Raw genomic sequence first — 17,561 nt, 5'->3', positions numbered from 1 at the left:
ATACTGGGGAACAGAACAGGCAGATTGTCTGAAATACACTGCTGAGGGGAGCAGAGGGCAAGACAGGAGAGATCTGCTGCATCATATATGGGTTAGCTCCCTGACAGGGTCAGACTGAACTCAGGCCACAGAGGTAATGCTGAGATTTCAACCCTAGGACACCTGGAAGGCCCACAGCACAACTTTTCTGACTGGGGGCTTTTTAAAAAAACAATGATAAGCACATATCTCATTAAATTAAAAATTTTTTATATTAAAGAACTCTATAAAATTGCAAACTGGGGGAAAGAGCCACTCACTGCTGAGGTTGGAAAAAAAATACTTATTCTTTTTTCTTCATTGTCTCTAATAAGTATCATGATCATAATAGTGTATCACTGACCCTATGCAGTAGTACAATTCCCCAGTCAGGGGGCATCAGTTTTAACTCACAGATAATTTGAAATAACATATTTCATTTGCTTTAAAGTGCCATGTTCTTTCCACTAGAAATGTATCTGAAGTAATTGATAAGTTATAAAATTCTTACCTTTGCTCTATGTTCAACATTGGCTTTTCGGTCCAGAAGCAAACTCACTACTTCTGCTCGGCCCTGGAAACAAGCCAAGGTGAGAGCTGTGTTCCGGTTGGTCTCTATCTGGGCATTAATGTCTGAACCCATATCAAGTAGCAGTTTCACTGCAGGAACATGTCCATTCATTGCAGCCAACATCAAGGGAGAAATACCTAATTTACTCCCAGTCCTAAGGGGGATGGGAGAGGAGAATGTGCTTTAGTAAATTAAAATCGTATGTTGTCTAGTGTTTTCTAAAAAGCACAGATAATATTAAAGATGAAAATACTTGGTCAAAAGGGTTGACACTAGTGAGTAGATTTCATTTATTTATACTAACAATAACAAACAGGAAAAACCTATCAATTTAAAACATAACCCCTATTTTTCTTTTTTAATTTTTTTTTAAAGATTTATTTATTTGTACATACAGAACCGGGGTACAGGCTAGAGGCTCAGGGGCGGTGAGAGGCTTCACCAGAGACAGAGTGGGGAGCAGAACAGGCAGATCGACGAAGCACACTGCTGAGGGGAGCAGCGGGTGGGTCAGGAGAGGTCTGCCACACCATGTGGTCACCTCCGGGGCAGGCGGGAATCGAACTCATGCGGAAGTGGCTTTAGCTTCTCAGTGCAGTGCTTTAACCCGCTGCGCCACCAGGGAGGGCCCATAACCCCTATTTTATAAATTTCCAACCAACCTGACAAAGCATTTTATGAAATACCTCTTCAAAAAGTCATCTTAATAAACTTGTAAGTTACAATTGTTTATAAGCACACTATAGGAATAGTAATTGGAAACTGTTGGAACTTAGAAATTAAACACTGTCTTAGTTAAAAGTTTGATTTGTCCAAGTCATATAGGAAAAGATTTAACTTCAAGGAATAATTACTAATTACAAGTAATTAAAAGGACAGATGATAGATACCTTGAATTAATTTCTGCCCCAGCATTAAGCAGAATCTTAATGATATTAACATATCCTCCAGACGCAGCTAGACTCAGTGGTGTATAATCAGATACATTCCTGTGTTCTTTATTTGCACCTCGAGCCAGCAGCAAGTCTACCACCTACAAAATAAAATATGGACAGAGAAAGCCAGCTTTTATCATGGGCTGAACTGACAATGAGGGAAGCACAAAAAAAAGGACTTAAAATTTCCTTGGCTAAATATCTAACATTTTAAGTAGGTCTTATTATACAATACAACAGTAGAAAACTGGATTCCATTTTCTATCTAGGAATTTGAAGCTCTGAAATCCCAATTATATTGAAATAACACGATGTTACTCTTCTGTTTTATCAACTGCTAAGTCATAACTGGTATTTTATGTGTTAGTATATTTGTTTCAATCAGCCCAATGAAAGTCTAAGGACTATTCTTATTTTGCCTAAAGGGAAAGAAATAAATTGCTTATAAGGGCACTTAATATTCCCATTAAAGTTAATACATGTAATAGATCGAAACATATTAAGTTTTATTCATGTTGCTAAATTACAAAGCATATGCATATTAAAAATACATGCAAAATGACTAAAAAATGAACATTAATATTAACACACCTCCTGTCGTCCACCAGAACATGCCAATGAAAGTGGAGTATCTTTAGTTCGTTCAGATTGTGCTTCTATATCTCCACCTTTATCTAAAAGGATTTCAACAACTCCAACATGCCCTGCTGTTGCAGCCAGGATCAGTGGTGTAAAACCTAAAGCAGACAATAAAAAATCTCATAAAAATTTTCTTTACTAAGTGACTGTTTTCAATTCTCTATTAGGAAAAAATAAAAGTTTTGGGAGCAGATATTATAACCATTTAGCATAAAACTTCTCTAAGCTTTCTTTTGATACAAAAAGATATGCCAAGTCAACAAAACTATTATTTTTACAAAGATTTTATTTATTCTTGCATACAAGAACTGGGGTGTAGGCCAGAGTTGCAGGGAGAGGATTCACCATAGACAAAGTGGGAAGCAAAGTGGGTGATTTATTGAAATACTTAGCTAAGGGGAGCAGAGGGCAGATGAGACAAGAGAGGTCTGCTGTGCCATATGTCAGTTAGTTCCTGGCCAGGGATCAAAGTCAGGCTGCTGAGGTGATAGCACTAAGACTTAACCCCTAGGCCACCCAGGAGAGATCCCAAAGTCAACAAAATTATAATGTTTATACTAATAATGAACTTAAGACACCCTGCATACTCTTCCTTTGGACTTAGGAGAAAGACAATTCCAACTTGCTATATACTTCATGGATGATTTAAATCCAATTTTTCAAGCAATTTGGCTCTATTTAAACAAATTTTGATATTCCCAATTGAAGTATGTTTATCCATTTTTTCAGTGAGGCCGTCTAAGAACTACTTAGGATAGTGAAATCAACAGGGAGAAAATGAATTTGTCCACATAACCATACTCAGATTTTATTCTGATTTATCTTACCTTTTTTGTCTCTGTGCTCAATTTTAGCATCTCGTGCAATGAGTACAGATACAAGTTCTTCATGACCACCCGCACAAGCTAGTGTTAAAGCTGTGTCATGATTGCTTTCAGTCTGGGCAAAGGAAAGAAGAAAAAAATTTGGGAGAGGGGCGTGCGATTGTTTATAACAGAATTATCAAAAAGCAAAAAACACTTATTTTCATAATGAATCTACAATAATTTTCTTTTCCAAATAAAAAAAGCAGAATGTAAAAACTAAATTTAAATAAAGGAATAAACTCACATGTGCATCGATGTCAACTGAAGGGTACACAGGGGGCATAGCCTGGGGAGTCACAATGCTTGGAGACTGTGAGCAGGGTTCAGGTGTAAGACATTCTGTAGTCTGAGAGGAACTGTTTGAACCAGTGGGCACTCTGCTACTCACAGCTGAAAAACAATATTCATACTGCTGAATTCTGCTTAAAAGAATAAAGCCACAGAAAAACACAGAAAATAGAAAATTCTATAAGCAATAATATAGTCATTAAATCACAAATTTTGGACTCAGATTGACCTATTAATTCCTAGTTTAATTACCAGTTTTCCACTGATTTTCTGATCTTCAGGAAGTAATTTAATCTCTCTGAGCCTTAGTTTTCTTAAATGTAAAATGAGTGCCTGCCTTGAAAGGTTTGGGAAAGACTGCTTGCGATAATGCAGGTAAAATACTTAGTATGGTACCAGTCGACAATACAACAAATGGCAGTCTTTTACATTGTTAATAGGGAGAAAATAGTTTCCAATGAAAAAGTACAATTTTGTAAAAGAAAATTAGACAAAAATATCCTGAGAAAAATAAAAAAAAGGGGGGGGGAACAAGTAACAAGTTAGACTATTATCTATGTAGCAGAGAAAATTAAAAATTCTCAAATAGTTTTGAAAATTCAGTATTCAATTTGAAAATCTGCTAAAATAATCAATGTCTAAAAACCTAACAATTTAAAAAATGAGTACTGGGACTTTTATTTATTATCTCAAAACTTGGTGTTTGAAAGTGAATAAACTGAAATTACATCTTTATGTTTCTATATATTTCCATGTTTCATGAGAGAGAGAGTTGGCTCGGTAGAGTGGGAAATAGGACCTATCTTAGAGGGATGTTGTTTGTTGTCCATGAAAAAATGTGTATAATGAAATTTAATAGTGTTTGGCACACAGTAAGTGCCAAACTATTTTCCACAGTATGGAAAAATAAAACACTACTCACTAAACAAAGAAACATTTCAGAAAAAAAGAAAAACAGATAATATAGAAAAGAGAACAAAATTTCAGCCATGGCAATAACCTATTACTCAAATCAATCAAGACACACATGTCATAAGGGAGAATGTAGTCGTTTCAAGGACTGGAGAAAGTTTTCTCTCTAAAATTTCGATATGATTGGATCCCAATCAAAGATATTGTATATAAGTGTAAAAGACTAAGTTTATTATAGTACCCTTCTTAAATAACTTAGCAAATTTTAAGATGATAGATATATTTCACAGTGAGGTGCTCTTCTTTCCACATATATATATATGTAGTATATATATATATATACATACATACATACATACATACATATATATGATTGTCTTAACAATATGAATTTCTGCAGCTTCTGTCACCACAAAATACATATATAATTTGACTATTGGGTTAACAAGTAGGAATGATTATTATACATATTTGTATCACTTATAAAAACATGTACAATGGAAATAAAATTTGTCATTCAATGAATTAAAGGCAGTAGTTTGTTATACATTCTCAAAATATTGATGTTTGGAAAACAGCTCTACAAAACAGACACTAGAAATTGAGATATATTACTATGTTACAGCAAGATTTTAACAGTGGTGCTATAATTATGTTAACATACACCTTACCAAAGCTCTACTTTTCTGTATACTATAAATTTTGTTCATGTTATCTTCCTGTTTCTATGAAAAACAGACTTTTAACATTTATTAAATAGTTGAATCAGAGTTCGAGGCCAGAATGCGATATTATAAGAGACTTTACAGAGTAGGTTTTAAAAAATCTTTTAACAGGTCTATTATCAAAAACATGATGTTACATCAGCTATTGTATACTTCTGTACATGACTCTCAGAAACATTCCATAGAAGGGACTTTCATAGGAATAATCACATATGATGAGTTATACAGACAAAACTAGAAAATGGCAAAGGCTTTAAAAAATGTGTCATAAAACTGTTATTCAGATAAAATTGTACCAGGATTGAGACATTTTCATAAATTCTAAAACATATCATTCCTCTGAAGGAAATGTCTTTAAAAATGACTAAGATCACTATCACAAAAGTTACCATATAATTCAAATTAAATTTATACACTATCCTAAAATGGGATGATAGAAAAATTAAATATGCTACTTAAATCTTTATGATATATGGGGTAACACTGTGGGCTCTCTATATAAGATACTAAGACTGACTATATAAAAATCTCAGACTGCAGGTTTATATAAACGATGTGTAGATTTTAAGAAAATAATCACTATGTTTCATATTAACTTATTAAAATTATTTAAACATAGTTTATTGTAAATTTCCTAAAAAATAAAAGGCTATCTTTTTCTTCTTAATTCTATCTTGACTACACAGGATTATTTAAATCAATATACTTTTAATTAGAGTTTGTTTTATGAGTTTACTAGGAATCCAATCACAGTAACATGGTGGAATCCACATATTAAATCTTACATGACATAAAATTTTAGTATAAAGGAAATTTTAATGTAATAAAATATAAGGAAATATTATCTTTAAGAAAAATTCAGAACTTCAATTTAAATCAGGTGTATGTATATTACATCTAAAGTTCTTAAGCGTGTCTGGAATGAGTATGAATCTTGGAATTTAATAGCAACTTAATTTTCCACATTTTCCAACAGAAAAACAGAGGTGGGGAAAGGGCCTACTTTACAGAAAGGATTATTGTAAACAGCTTATGAGATAATGTATACAAAATATTTAGTACAAAGTGTGGTATTGATTAATGATTAATAAATGTAAATAAATTAGTTGATTTTTAATCTTTATATGTTAAGCCTTTATATGAAAGGTTTCTAGATGTTTCTAAAACTGCTAAATGATCAAAACTATTTTGAATTTCACTACATTGTTTTAAATTTCCAGTCATTTGAACTGAGAATCTACTAGTATGATAGTATCTAAAATTCCAACATATGCTTTAAGAAGAATAGGACCCAAAGAGCCATGCTCCCGATCAAGACTTTATGTACATATTGTCCGGAACTATATCAAGGATAACACACGTTAGATTATATTTAAAGGTTGAATTAAATAAGTCAGCTAATTATAGTACAGCATTAGTAAATTACATATACAACTAATTTAACATGGTTTTCAGAGTAGGACAGCAATAAAGTATTCCTATAAAGAGTAAAATTTATTGCTACTTATATGGGTAATTTCTAAAGTAATACTTTAGGACATATAGTATTCTCTAGCTTATTAAATATGAGGGTGAGAACTGAATTTTGTTCAAGTTGAATTAATTATTACATCTTCGGCTTGAGCTGAAATATGACTGATAGGTTAATATATTGACACAGAATGAGGTAATCACCTAGTTCATCCTACTCTAATTTCTTTCACCTTCAACTAAGAAAATTAAGAGAAACTTGAACTTAATAAAAATAACATTTTAAAGCACTGAGACATGCCATCATTTGTAACAAGGAAAATCTAATTAGCCTATCCATTTTAAGATAAACTTCATAAAATAAAAATTTTTATATGAAGATCAATTTTGCATTTATTGTCAGATTTGCAAGTTAAAGCTATTAATAAAAGAATATTATACAATATGGTATGCCATCAATTAGATATTAATGTCTAACACAAATTAAATTTATGGTAACATTATATAAATTAAGATATTTTCTAAAACAATTTTTGAAATTACATGCAAGCTCTATCAAAGATCATTTCAATTTAACAAATACTAAGGTGAAATAATAAACAAAATTTGACCTCCCTTATTAAGAACCATTGTAAATATTATTACCATAAATACCACAAATTCCTTAAAATTTTTTTGTAGATTCTTAAAAGGAAAAAAAAAACACTTCCTAAATTACAATGAAACAAAGGCTTTATAGCTGGAAAATGAGAATTTAATTAGGAACATTCTAATGCTAGCTATAGAACTCAAGGTCTTAAAAAGTAATACTCTTAGGTCTCCAATTTCATCATTATCTGCTTTTACCCAGATTTTTATTTTTTTAGAAATGAGAACTATCAATGAATCATGAGTTAATTCGAGTTAACTTGTTGTAGGCTGAAGATTTAAAACCCCCAAATTAAAAAAATAAAGAATATAACTCCTTAAACTGTTTCCCAGCATTGTTATTTTCTTTATGAAAACTAAGTCATCCCTCCTCTACAGAGTGGTACCTTTTACATTAGGGGAGCTTACAGGCAGTAATACAATTCTATAACCAGTGGAAGACACACATATGTACAATAAAATCCCCAATTTAAGTAACCTTATTCCACATTTTTAAGGATTTAGTAAAGATTAGGAAGACTAAAGGCTCACAATAGAAGAAAGGAAACTGGGACAGCAAAATTGGGATGGGAAGAGGAAAGGAATATGACAAGAGGAAACAGACAACAGTAAGGAAAAAAATGTTGCAATCAAGAGACAGAGGACTGGCCTGCCTTTGAATATCACTCCAGCTACATCTTAGTTCTTGGTCTTCATCCACTGTCAACAGCCATTCTGGCTGCATTTCTGAACTGGGCTCTCATGGAGGTGATACATTCACCAGCCATCTTTAGGAAGGTAAATGATTAATTGCACTCTTTTCCCACTGCTGCAAGGACAATGAAAGGGAAAGTAAACTTGTGCACCTCATTTCATATCTAGTTGTAAATTTCCATACAACAATAAAAAGAAACATATACTTTAAGATTACTAGGCCTTTTTCTTTTATGTATGTGTATGTGTGATGTGTGTCTCTGTGCTCTCACCAAAACAGTTAATACAAAAGTAAAATAGATGGTAAAGACAATGTACTTTAAATTTTCTGATCACAAGTACTGTAACAACATAAAATGCTTACTTCATTTTTGGATTCCCCCTTTAACTAGAAATATTTAATCAGGTAAAATTCTAAATGAAGATAAAGCAATGTGATTTAAAATTATGATTACCAAACATGAAGATCACTACTACAGAAATTTACTTTATAATTAATGTGAGTATTTCTAAAACCCACAAAGAAATTCAACTTTGCGATTTCTTCCCTCACACACAACACTGGGTAGTTTTGATACCAAAGAGCTAAAGTAAAGGATCATGGCAATTTTATTTGTTTCACAATGTTTTAAAAAGAAAAAAAAAGGGGGAGGGGGAGAAGGTTGAGGGGACACTCTGTGTTAGTGCTGCTGCATTTAGTTAAATTCACTTATAAAACATCTCAAGAAATAAGTAACTTTACAAAGATAGCTCTAAAACGGAAGGTACAAAGTCAGGGTTTTTGGGAGGGTTGTGTAAAGAAATTGAGCATATAGATTAAAGAGAAATTATTACAGATATATTTCTTAACCCACCTGCTATCAGGTCATCAAGAGTGTCGGTAAGCGTCTGGGCTGGAGTTGCAACCATTAGTCCATCTGGTTCTTGAACTAACAGCCCCTGATCATGTCCAGTAATAGCAATCTGAGGCTGTCCTATAATCTGATGATTACCTGATACCTTCTGAAGTTCAAGAGAATGTGTCCCATTAGAACCTAAGTCACCGGAAAAGTTACACTGTGATGATAAAGGCTGGACTGGGACAAAATCAATTTGTTCTGCCGATGGTGGAGACTGCTGCTCGTCATCAACATCATTATCTTTAAATAAGATTGTGTCAACCTGAGATAACTCTGAAAATTGATCCTCTGGGAGACTACCATCTCCTTCCCCTTCTGGGAAGTCTCCTCTATGAGAGCACTGCTGGTGTAGCGATACTGCGTCTCTCTGACCTTTGGTTTCCAAGTATTCTTTGGTAAATTGCTGCTGTGTTTTCATCTGTAACTGCCTTTCCACTTTTTGCAGTTCTTTCAGTATTTTCTTCTTCTTCTGGACTTGTTCTTCTCTGTTCTTTTTGAGTTCTTCTATCTTATCTTTGTTCAGAGGTTCACCTTGAATTAACTCCAGTGACTTAAGCTGTGCTTTTTCAATAGCACTAATTCTCTGTCCCAGTTCATTCAGCTTGCCTTCAGTCTCCTCAACTATGCACTCCAAAGGCTGGTATGGGTGAAAAGGTGGCAGTACGTCCTGATCTGCTACCTGCAGGGAACTGGACTTCTGCTTGGATGTACCTAAGCACATGAAAAATGTTTGAAAAAGTGCCATGCTAAAAAAAGAAAAAAAAAGAAAAAAAGAAAAAAAGAAAAAAAAAAGAAAAAGAAAAATCAGCCCTCCCTCCCACACACATGGACCTCCCTCCCAAAACCCTTTTAATTAAAACCGTAGAATGAATGTTCAAAGATTCACACCAGTGATAGGTAAAACTATACTCATCTATTCAGACAGCATAAACTGGGATATAGCCAATTAAAAAAAAGTGAATTTGCAAATTAAAAAATCTAATCTCTAGGACAGGAACTTTTTGGAATTAAGAAAGACTGTGACAGAGAGAAAAGGAAATCAAAGAGGAAGAATCTGGTTTATCAGATTGGACTTTTTAAAGAACATCATTATCTAAATTAGTATCAAAATACTGTTAAGCTATCTTTTTTACAATAAAACTGTGCAAGTAAAGGTTACCACAAGAAACTATAACTTGTAGATCAAAGTAGGGAAAACTATTTTTCAAGTTTCCAAAGTATTTCTCTTATTATATAAAAAGATAAAATGATATCAGCTTTCAAGACACATCCCTCCAATTTTTTTCATTAAATACGTCTTTAAAATTTCTGCATCTGAACACTCTACTAAACTTATATTACAAAGCATAATTATTCTAAGTTTAAATAAACTCTTCTCATAAAAGTCTGTGAGATTAACAATAAATGTTTCTTAAGAGAAAATAGACTCCTATATAAAATTACTCACATTGATAATACATGTTTAAAATGAAGTAAATGCACACTAGATTAAAGCTTTGAATAACCCTTGTTACTTCCATCATGAAAAAATAATATTAACAATCCTAAAATCTGGCTATAAAATGCAAAAAAAAAAAAAAAAACCCATACAATAATTACTGTGATGTAAACTCACGGCTTAATCTTCTTTCAGGAGAACTGGGAGTAACTCAACAATAAAAAGGAACAAACTACTTATACATACTACAACATGAGTGAATCTTGAGAACATTCTACTATGTAAGAGACTTCAGACACGAAAGAGTGTATGTTGTTCAATTCCATTTATATCAACAGAGAGGAAAGTAACTGCTGCCTGGGATTACAGTGCTAACAGTATTAATCACAAATAATAAGCAAGAGGAATTTTTCTGAATGATGGAAATGTTCCAGATGCTGGTGAGATTTACAAAACTGCAAATTTACTAAAACTAACTGCCCTATTACAGTTAAAATCAGCAAACTGTATGGTATGGAAACTTTTAAAACTTTTTTTTCCATTGGCACAGGGCAAGTTAATTAAGGAAAGGGGAAAAAAGAAAGAAAGAGAGATGCTTGCATAGACATCTTGTCTTAAAAGAAAAGAGCTGCCTGTTATGTAAATTAAGCAAAGTTGTGTTAAAGAAACATGGTTGTTTCCTCTTTTTAGATTGCAATAAATGTATATGAGTAAGACACATTAGTTAAGAATTTAAAAACTAAGATCCTATGCATTGCAAATGATTCTCAAGTCCAAAGAGAAAACATCATAATAAATAATACAAAGAATAAAATGTTCTAAAATTGCAAGATGGTAACAAAATCAAAAGAGGGAAATAAGAGATTCAACTGCTTTTTTGCTAGAAATGAAGATTTCAAAGCTTCAGGTAGCTTAAACACTTGCAACATGTTATTACTGAAAAAGTCTAATAACTTTCCTCTCTGCCTTGAACAAGGTCTGAAGACTACAGTTACAAAAGCAATGTAATTATTTTGAGTCTTCAGTATTTTAAAAGCAAATTTCAGCAAAATGTAGTGTCTATATTCAACTGTATTTTTCTACTTGATCAAAGTGGTGGGAAAAGACATCCTGTCAGAAAATTGGTGAGACAATTTTATAACTATTTCCATAAGATCACATAGGGAGGGATACATCATTTATTTGTGGAAGAAAAGTAAGATAACTGCCACAAAAAGCAATGTATAAATCTGCTAACCCAGCAAGGAAACTGGGTCATAATGAACAGCAATAGAATCAATTCAGTCTTGAACACTCGTTAACTTTAAAACACCCTGGTACAATTGCTAAGTAATCTGTATTAAGATGTAAGAAAAACTAGGCAAGAAGATTACAACATCGATCAGATTTATAATTCTATACACTGAACATTCACAGACTAAAATCTTTCAGTACAATGATCCAAAACAAAACTTCATTTTTTGAGTACAATAACACATGTGAACGAACCTATATGTTAACAAATAAAAATGCAAGAAGCTCAGAGTACAAGATTACTAAGAGTAGGTTATTAAACTGAATATAGACTATAAGCCAAAAACATATAGCAGGAAAAATAGAGGGGGAGGAATAATGCACAAAAAATGGTTCTTCCCCAAATAATCAATGCTGACAATAAATACATAACAACGAAGTTAATAGGATTGCTTAGATACAGACCTGAGCACTAACATAAGCAATAGAATCAGAACAAACCACATAGTGAAAAACACATCACCTAATTATTCCTAGAAGCTGAAGCAAACCTTCAATTTTGGGAAAGTAGAGAATATGACAAGTGTCCTTTTAGCAATAAAATTTTCAGTAGGTAGTAATGAAAGATGCCAAAAAATAAGAGTTCTAGCTCTTTCAAGCATCTTCCTCTGTTAGATGCAAATAAGTAAATATCTATTGGTAGTACTGGGTGACATCACAGAATACTATTTAGGAATATAGATAATGTCATCTCTTTGGTTTGGTTTTTTATCATAATTCCTTCACCTTTCTCTTTTCTTCCATTAATGAAACAAGAAATAGTTTGTAATAGGAAATCACAAAACTTAGAACATTGCTTTTCTTTTTCATGGGCGTGAGAGAGAGAGAGGCAGACATACACTTGCCAAATACTTAAGTTTGTCTAAATAATTAGTACATTGTACAAGAGAAAAATAATAACCAAAGGAAAAAATAGATGATATACAGATGGATTAGATTTGGTTTCATATTTTCTTACTTAGCTTTATCTAATTAAATTTAAATATTCATGTGTAATTCTCTAGCTTGCTTATATTAGCACAAAGTACTTCACCCGAGTATTTTTTAAGCAGCATTGACATCTGGACTTAGATAGGGGAAAAAAAAAAAGGTTGATGAAATAGAATTGATGATAACAGTATACCAAATATCGCAGAACATACATTGTCTAATGGAATTTGTGTTTGGATAAATATATACATGTTTTGTCCTAGGTTTTAATATAAACTATTTATAAATCAATATGAAACAGAAAAGATGTGATCACAGTTAAAAATGAGCACCACTAGCTGAGAATTGGTGACTCTATCCTTTATGTTTAAATCTCTCTCAATATTTCCCAGTGTAATGCAGTATGCTAAGCATTTTTAACACCATAAGATTAACCGAAGTGTCCAAAACGGAGCATCTGTGTTACATACTAATGGGTTAATTCAACCTTTCGCCTTTAACTATAAAAGCAATGTGAAAAACAATGTCACCTCAGCAGTGATATATTGAAACATTATTAAATTTAGGTATGTGTAAGCCCAATTAAGCTGGATTACATATGGAATTCTACTAAACTTGAGAATATTAGTAGTGAAATTTCCAGAGGGATACTTAATTCATTTACCTATAATCTTTCTATATAATTTCAAATGATTTAACATAAAAATGAGAAGTTTTCATGTACGTTATTCTAATAAACTCTAGGTGATAAAGCAGTATGCTAATTTAATTCTTGCTTTACATTTATATTTGTTTTGACCTTTACCCTACCGTTCTAGAATACTACTTGATTGGTTCAAACATCCTCTTTAACCACATCACACTTGTTTAAAAATTTTAGTAATTTTCTTTGCCTTCAAAATCTTTTCTTAGCCTGGCATTCATTAATACAGTTGACAAAAACATGAAACATCTAGTACAAAGAAGGCATAGTGGGGTGTATGAAGATGAGCAACATAAACCCTGCCCTTGAGGAGCTTACAGTCTAAAAGGGGAGACAAAAATATACAAATCCAAGTTTAAGAATAAAGTCAGCAGTTGGCAAACACTGAAGTGGTGGAGGATGGGCAGGGAAGGGGGAATATATGAAACCTTTTGCATTTCTTATAGGCAAGTAAACTATCAATCCAGAGAGTCAATTTACAGTATTCTGACAGATAAACATTAGGCATTGCTATGACAGGCAATTCTGTTCTTAGGTTTGTCCCAAAGAAGTTTTCACACAGACACATAAGGAGATTTCACTAGGATTTTCATCACAACACTTTCTGCTGTGGTGGTGAATTACAGGTAATCTAGGTAGCCACCACTGAGAAAAAAGGCAGGTAAAAATTGGAGGATATACTGGGTGAAACACTGCTACAGGTGGGAGTAACCTAGAGGCAGACCATGGATAGATCTTAAAAACAGTATTTAGTGAAAAAACCAAAAAACTAAACAGGAACTATAATATAATACTATTTGTGCAAATTAAAAATACAAAGTAGTAACGATTCTCTAAGCACTTTTGAGAACAAGAGAGTCTGCATATCAAAACACATTAGAATGATTGTCTATAAGGCAAGTAGGGGAACCCAGAAGAAGGATACAAAGAAATAAAAGAGGAGCCATGATGACAAAGCATCAGAAATTGAGTATGATTAATTCAATCTTCTATACTTGAGGTCTAAAGGGAAGGGGATAGGATGGGGGAAACCAGAGCCAGAAGGAAGATCCAGTAGTCAGAGAAAAGAAACTATTCCACAGGTCTTGAGCTGCACATAAAAGATGTGTTTTGATAATCCCACATCGCTTTAATGCTTTGCTACTGATTAGCTTTAAGTTTTACAACCTGCAGAGCATAATCCTGAGTCCTCTTTTTTTAGAATCTCTGTAGCATCAATCACAACAAATAAGTTAGATGCAAAAGCACTACAATCAAATGTATTTAAAAAATTTATAATGGAAAGGCAAAGAGCTGATAGTACTTATGCATCCTTTTGGATCTGAAAATTCGTTACTGTGGTTAATAAAGCCAAATAATGCTAGAAAATTGAACATATCACTTTCTCCTAATGTCACATTTTTAAAGAGGTGATTCTGAAATATCTTATAAGATGCCACCTAGAATCTCCAACGCTTAAAAACCAACAATCATGAGATTAAGTACCTAAATCAGGAGAATATGGGTTAAGATGGATGGAACCTGCACAAAGAATAGCTGAGTAGGTTATATACAAAACACCTGGGTAAGATTTGAAGCATGAATATTTTCAAAGATACAGCTATGAATAATAGATTTATTTAAAACAAACAGAAGTAAAATGTTATAAAAAACATGAAAAGATGATAGCTAGAAAGGGCAAAGAAGCCATCTAAAGATTAAAAACACTTCTCCATTCCTAGGCAATATGCAGCAACTCAGTAATACTGACAAAGAAACAAAACCATTAAATAGCAATTTTATTATTCAAAGTAATATGTCTACAGACATGAATGAGAAATTTTAAGAGCTACTTTAAAGAGGAAAAAGGAATAATACATTTAAATAATTACAATGTTTTTCTATCCTCACATCAACTAATTCTTCCTAATGTACAGTGATAACAACATTCTATGATGCACACATTATTTATAATACTACATATTAACACAATGCATTGCCAGTTTTGATTCTGTATAAATATTCAGATGGCAGTGTCACTTAGCAGTTGACAATTGCTCAAGTGTTAATTATTTTCTCTCCTAATAAACTTAAAATGAAAGATCCCTTAAAAGGTTATTGCATTTTAATTCTACTTACTAAGTATAAGAAGATACTTCAAAAGCAAAATATGATTACTCATGTATAAGTTTAAAAAAAATTATCACTACCCAAGTACTTCTGTTTATGTATATTAAACCAAAACTTAAACCACTTTACTACTTCATTCACATAAAGCCCATCCTTCCTGGCTTATTTCTAGGTTATCTTGTGGCTGTGTTTTAATAACTTTAAAAAATTATTTCTTTGTACTAAATTTTCTAGTAAAAATTTTTATACTTTTTCTATAGGGTTTTAGCAAAGTAAAAGCAATCTGGGTATTCAGGTTTAAATAATTTACTAAAGGCTGTTAGGAAGTTATGATCAGTTTCCTTAACAAATACAAACTTAAATTTTCTCTTCATTTGTTAAGATTAAAAATAGAATTATTAACTTTCAAAAAAGTTTGAATAATTTAGTGTTCAATGGAAAACTGATAGATATTTTATCTCAGAAATTGATAATTTAGAAAGGAAATGGTCCTTGGGGGAAGCCCTCACACCTTTTAATTACTGGAATCGAGTAACAATAGTCTATTTGCTGCTGTTAACAGCTACTCCTACCCAATTTTTCATAAACCATAATAAAAACATAAGTACATACTTATACACCTCATTGTAACTTCAAAATCCTAGGATTTGATTATCATATTCTGAAAAAAAACAGTCTCATAAATTTGTTTATTTGTACTTTTTACTGTCTTACATATTACTTATTTTCTTTATTTCAAAGAACTCAGATATGACAAGTGAGGTACTTTATAGCTACAAATGGAAAGGCACATAAAACTATTCAGCACTCAAACTCAAGTTCTTTAAAGATAGTATATACTCCTCCTTTAGCATTCTCTTGGACATTATTTATGTACTTTTTGCTAATCATTTGTTCAGGTTCACATACTAATAGATAGCTAACTCATTTTATTCAGTATTACATGAAAGAAACCTAAAGGTAATTCTTCTCACTCACTGAATTGAATTAGTGCTACTAAGACTAATCTATACAACAGACACAAATTTTCATTCCTCACTTATACAACTGTTTAAAGAATAGTGAAATGGAAAATAGATGTCTGATAAATTTTCTCTACTTTAATAGACTTAAGAACTTGGTTTGCTTAAGTATTTTCATTTGTGCCATATGAAAAAGAGACCTAATAATGTGTTTACAGGAAAAAAGGAAGCCATTTTTCATAGTACTATGCCTTTTCTGTACCAGTAGCCTATGAAACTATCAGCATTTGTCAAAATTACTTACCTCAATTAATCATGGATACACAGGAACCATTACATTGAAAGTACTTTCATGAATTCATTAACTAGGTGACTAAATACCCATTTTTAAGGAAAGTAAGAATGACTGACCTTTCTGTACTCCCAAAACAGCAGGAGAGTTCTCCTGTGAAGTTCTGTCGGGTTCCTGGGGAGGTACAACCATGGCAAGTGTATGCATTGGTACACGTGGAACCTAAAAAGTCAACTCAGAAAAAAATAATCTCAGACCAAAAATAAAACAAAGACCTATAAATGAAAGATTCTGTTTTGAAATTTCTTTAATATTCTTTAATATCACCAAATCCACTTATTCATTTCTTAAAAATTAAAAAAAAAAGCCTTCACCAAAGAATAACTTTTGAGAATATTCATTTGTCAAACAAACTCAAGTGAACTGTATATAAATAGTCAATGATTTAAAGCTAAATGCAGTTAATACTCTTTTCTTGCTAAGGAGAAAGTCTTACTGATTCTCATTATAACTAAGAGTATAAGTTATATACTCATTGGTCAAATTAACCTACATGGCAAGAAGAAAAAAATACAAATTATTTTCTGAATTAAGGTATATTAGCATTTCACAGGATAATTCCATAGAAAAGAACTTAAGATTTCAATAACTTTGTATACTTAGTATATTCTCACCATACTTTTAAAGTAGGTTTAATAATTAATTATTTTTTTGGTATATACATTTTGTTTAGTAATAATCTCCTAGCTGATAAAAGAAGTCACCCATTGGTTAATTAATACTTTCTTGGAAGGGATATTAAGGGAAAGCCTTTCTCTAAATCTAAGATTATACTTAAAGTATTCATTAAAGAACAAAAAACTTAAAAGACTTAGCTGTGGGAAGGTGACAACTGAAATTTTACATTTAGTATTGTTTTTAAAAAACACTATTTTTAATGAATAAGACAATTTAAAAAATTCCATATTCTTTTGAAAAAAATAAATGTTAAAGAACACAGGACAGGCCCTCCCTGGTGGCACAACAGGTTAGGACGCAGCACTGCAAGCTGGACGCAACCTTTTCGTGCAAGTTCGATCCCTGTCCCGGAGGTGACCGCATGGTGTGGCAGACCTCTCCTGATCCACCCGCTGCTCCCCTCAGCAGTTCTGCCTGTTCTGCTCCCCACTC

At 32.4% G+C, this 17,561-nt stretch overlaps 1 protein-coding gene across 8 annotated transcripts in view; it reads right to left on the bottom strand.

The window, feature by feature from the left end:
- LOC101623890 (ankyrin repeat and KH domain-containing protein 1) overlaps positions 1-17,561 on the bottom strand; it is a 130,459-nt gene that overhangs the window by 30,285 nt on the left and 82,613 nt on the right. For 6 of the 8 annotated variants that reach the window (XM_012727829.1, XM_012727830.1, XM_012727831.1 and 3 more), the window contains 7 exons: positions 16,511-16,613; positions 8,620-9,375; positions 3,274-3,419; positions 2,991-3,102; positions 2,116-2,261; positions 1,480-1,622; positions 530-743 (listed from right to left, as the gene is read on the bottom strand). In XM_012727829.1, the coding sequence (XP_012583283.1) occupies positions 530-743; positions 1,480-1,622; positions 2,116-2,261; positions 2,991-3,102; positions 3,274-3,419; positions 8,620-9,375; positions 16,511-16,613 (1,620 nt within the window). The remainder of the gene's footprint in view (positions 1-529; positions 744-1,479; positions 1,623-2,115; positions 2,262-2,990; positions 3,103-3,273; positions 3,420-8,619; positions 9,376-16,510; positions 16,614-17,561) is intronic. The other 2 variants (XM_012727833.1, XM_012727835.1) reach the window with 1 other exon arrangement.

Source organism: Condylura cristata, unplaced genomic scaffold (genome assembly GCF_000260355.1).
Source record: "Condylura cristata isolate star-nosed mole 26May11 unplaced genomic scaffold, ConCri1.0 scaffold00021, whole genome shotgun sequence".
NCBI classification, from domain to species: domain Eukaryota; kingdom Metazoa; phylum Chordata; class Mammalia; order Eulipotyphla; family Talpidae; genus Condylura; species Condylura cristata.
Note: the sequence above shows the minus strand (reverse complement) of the source record. Positions and strands in the feature narration are given on the sequence as shown.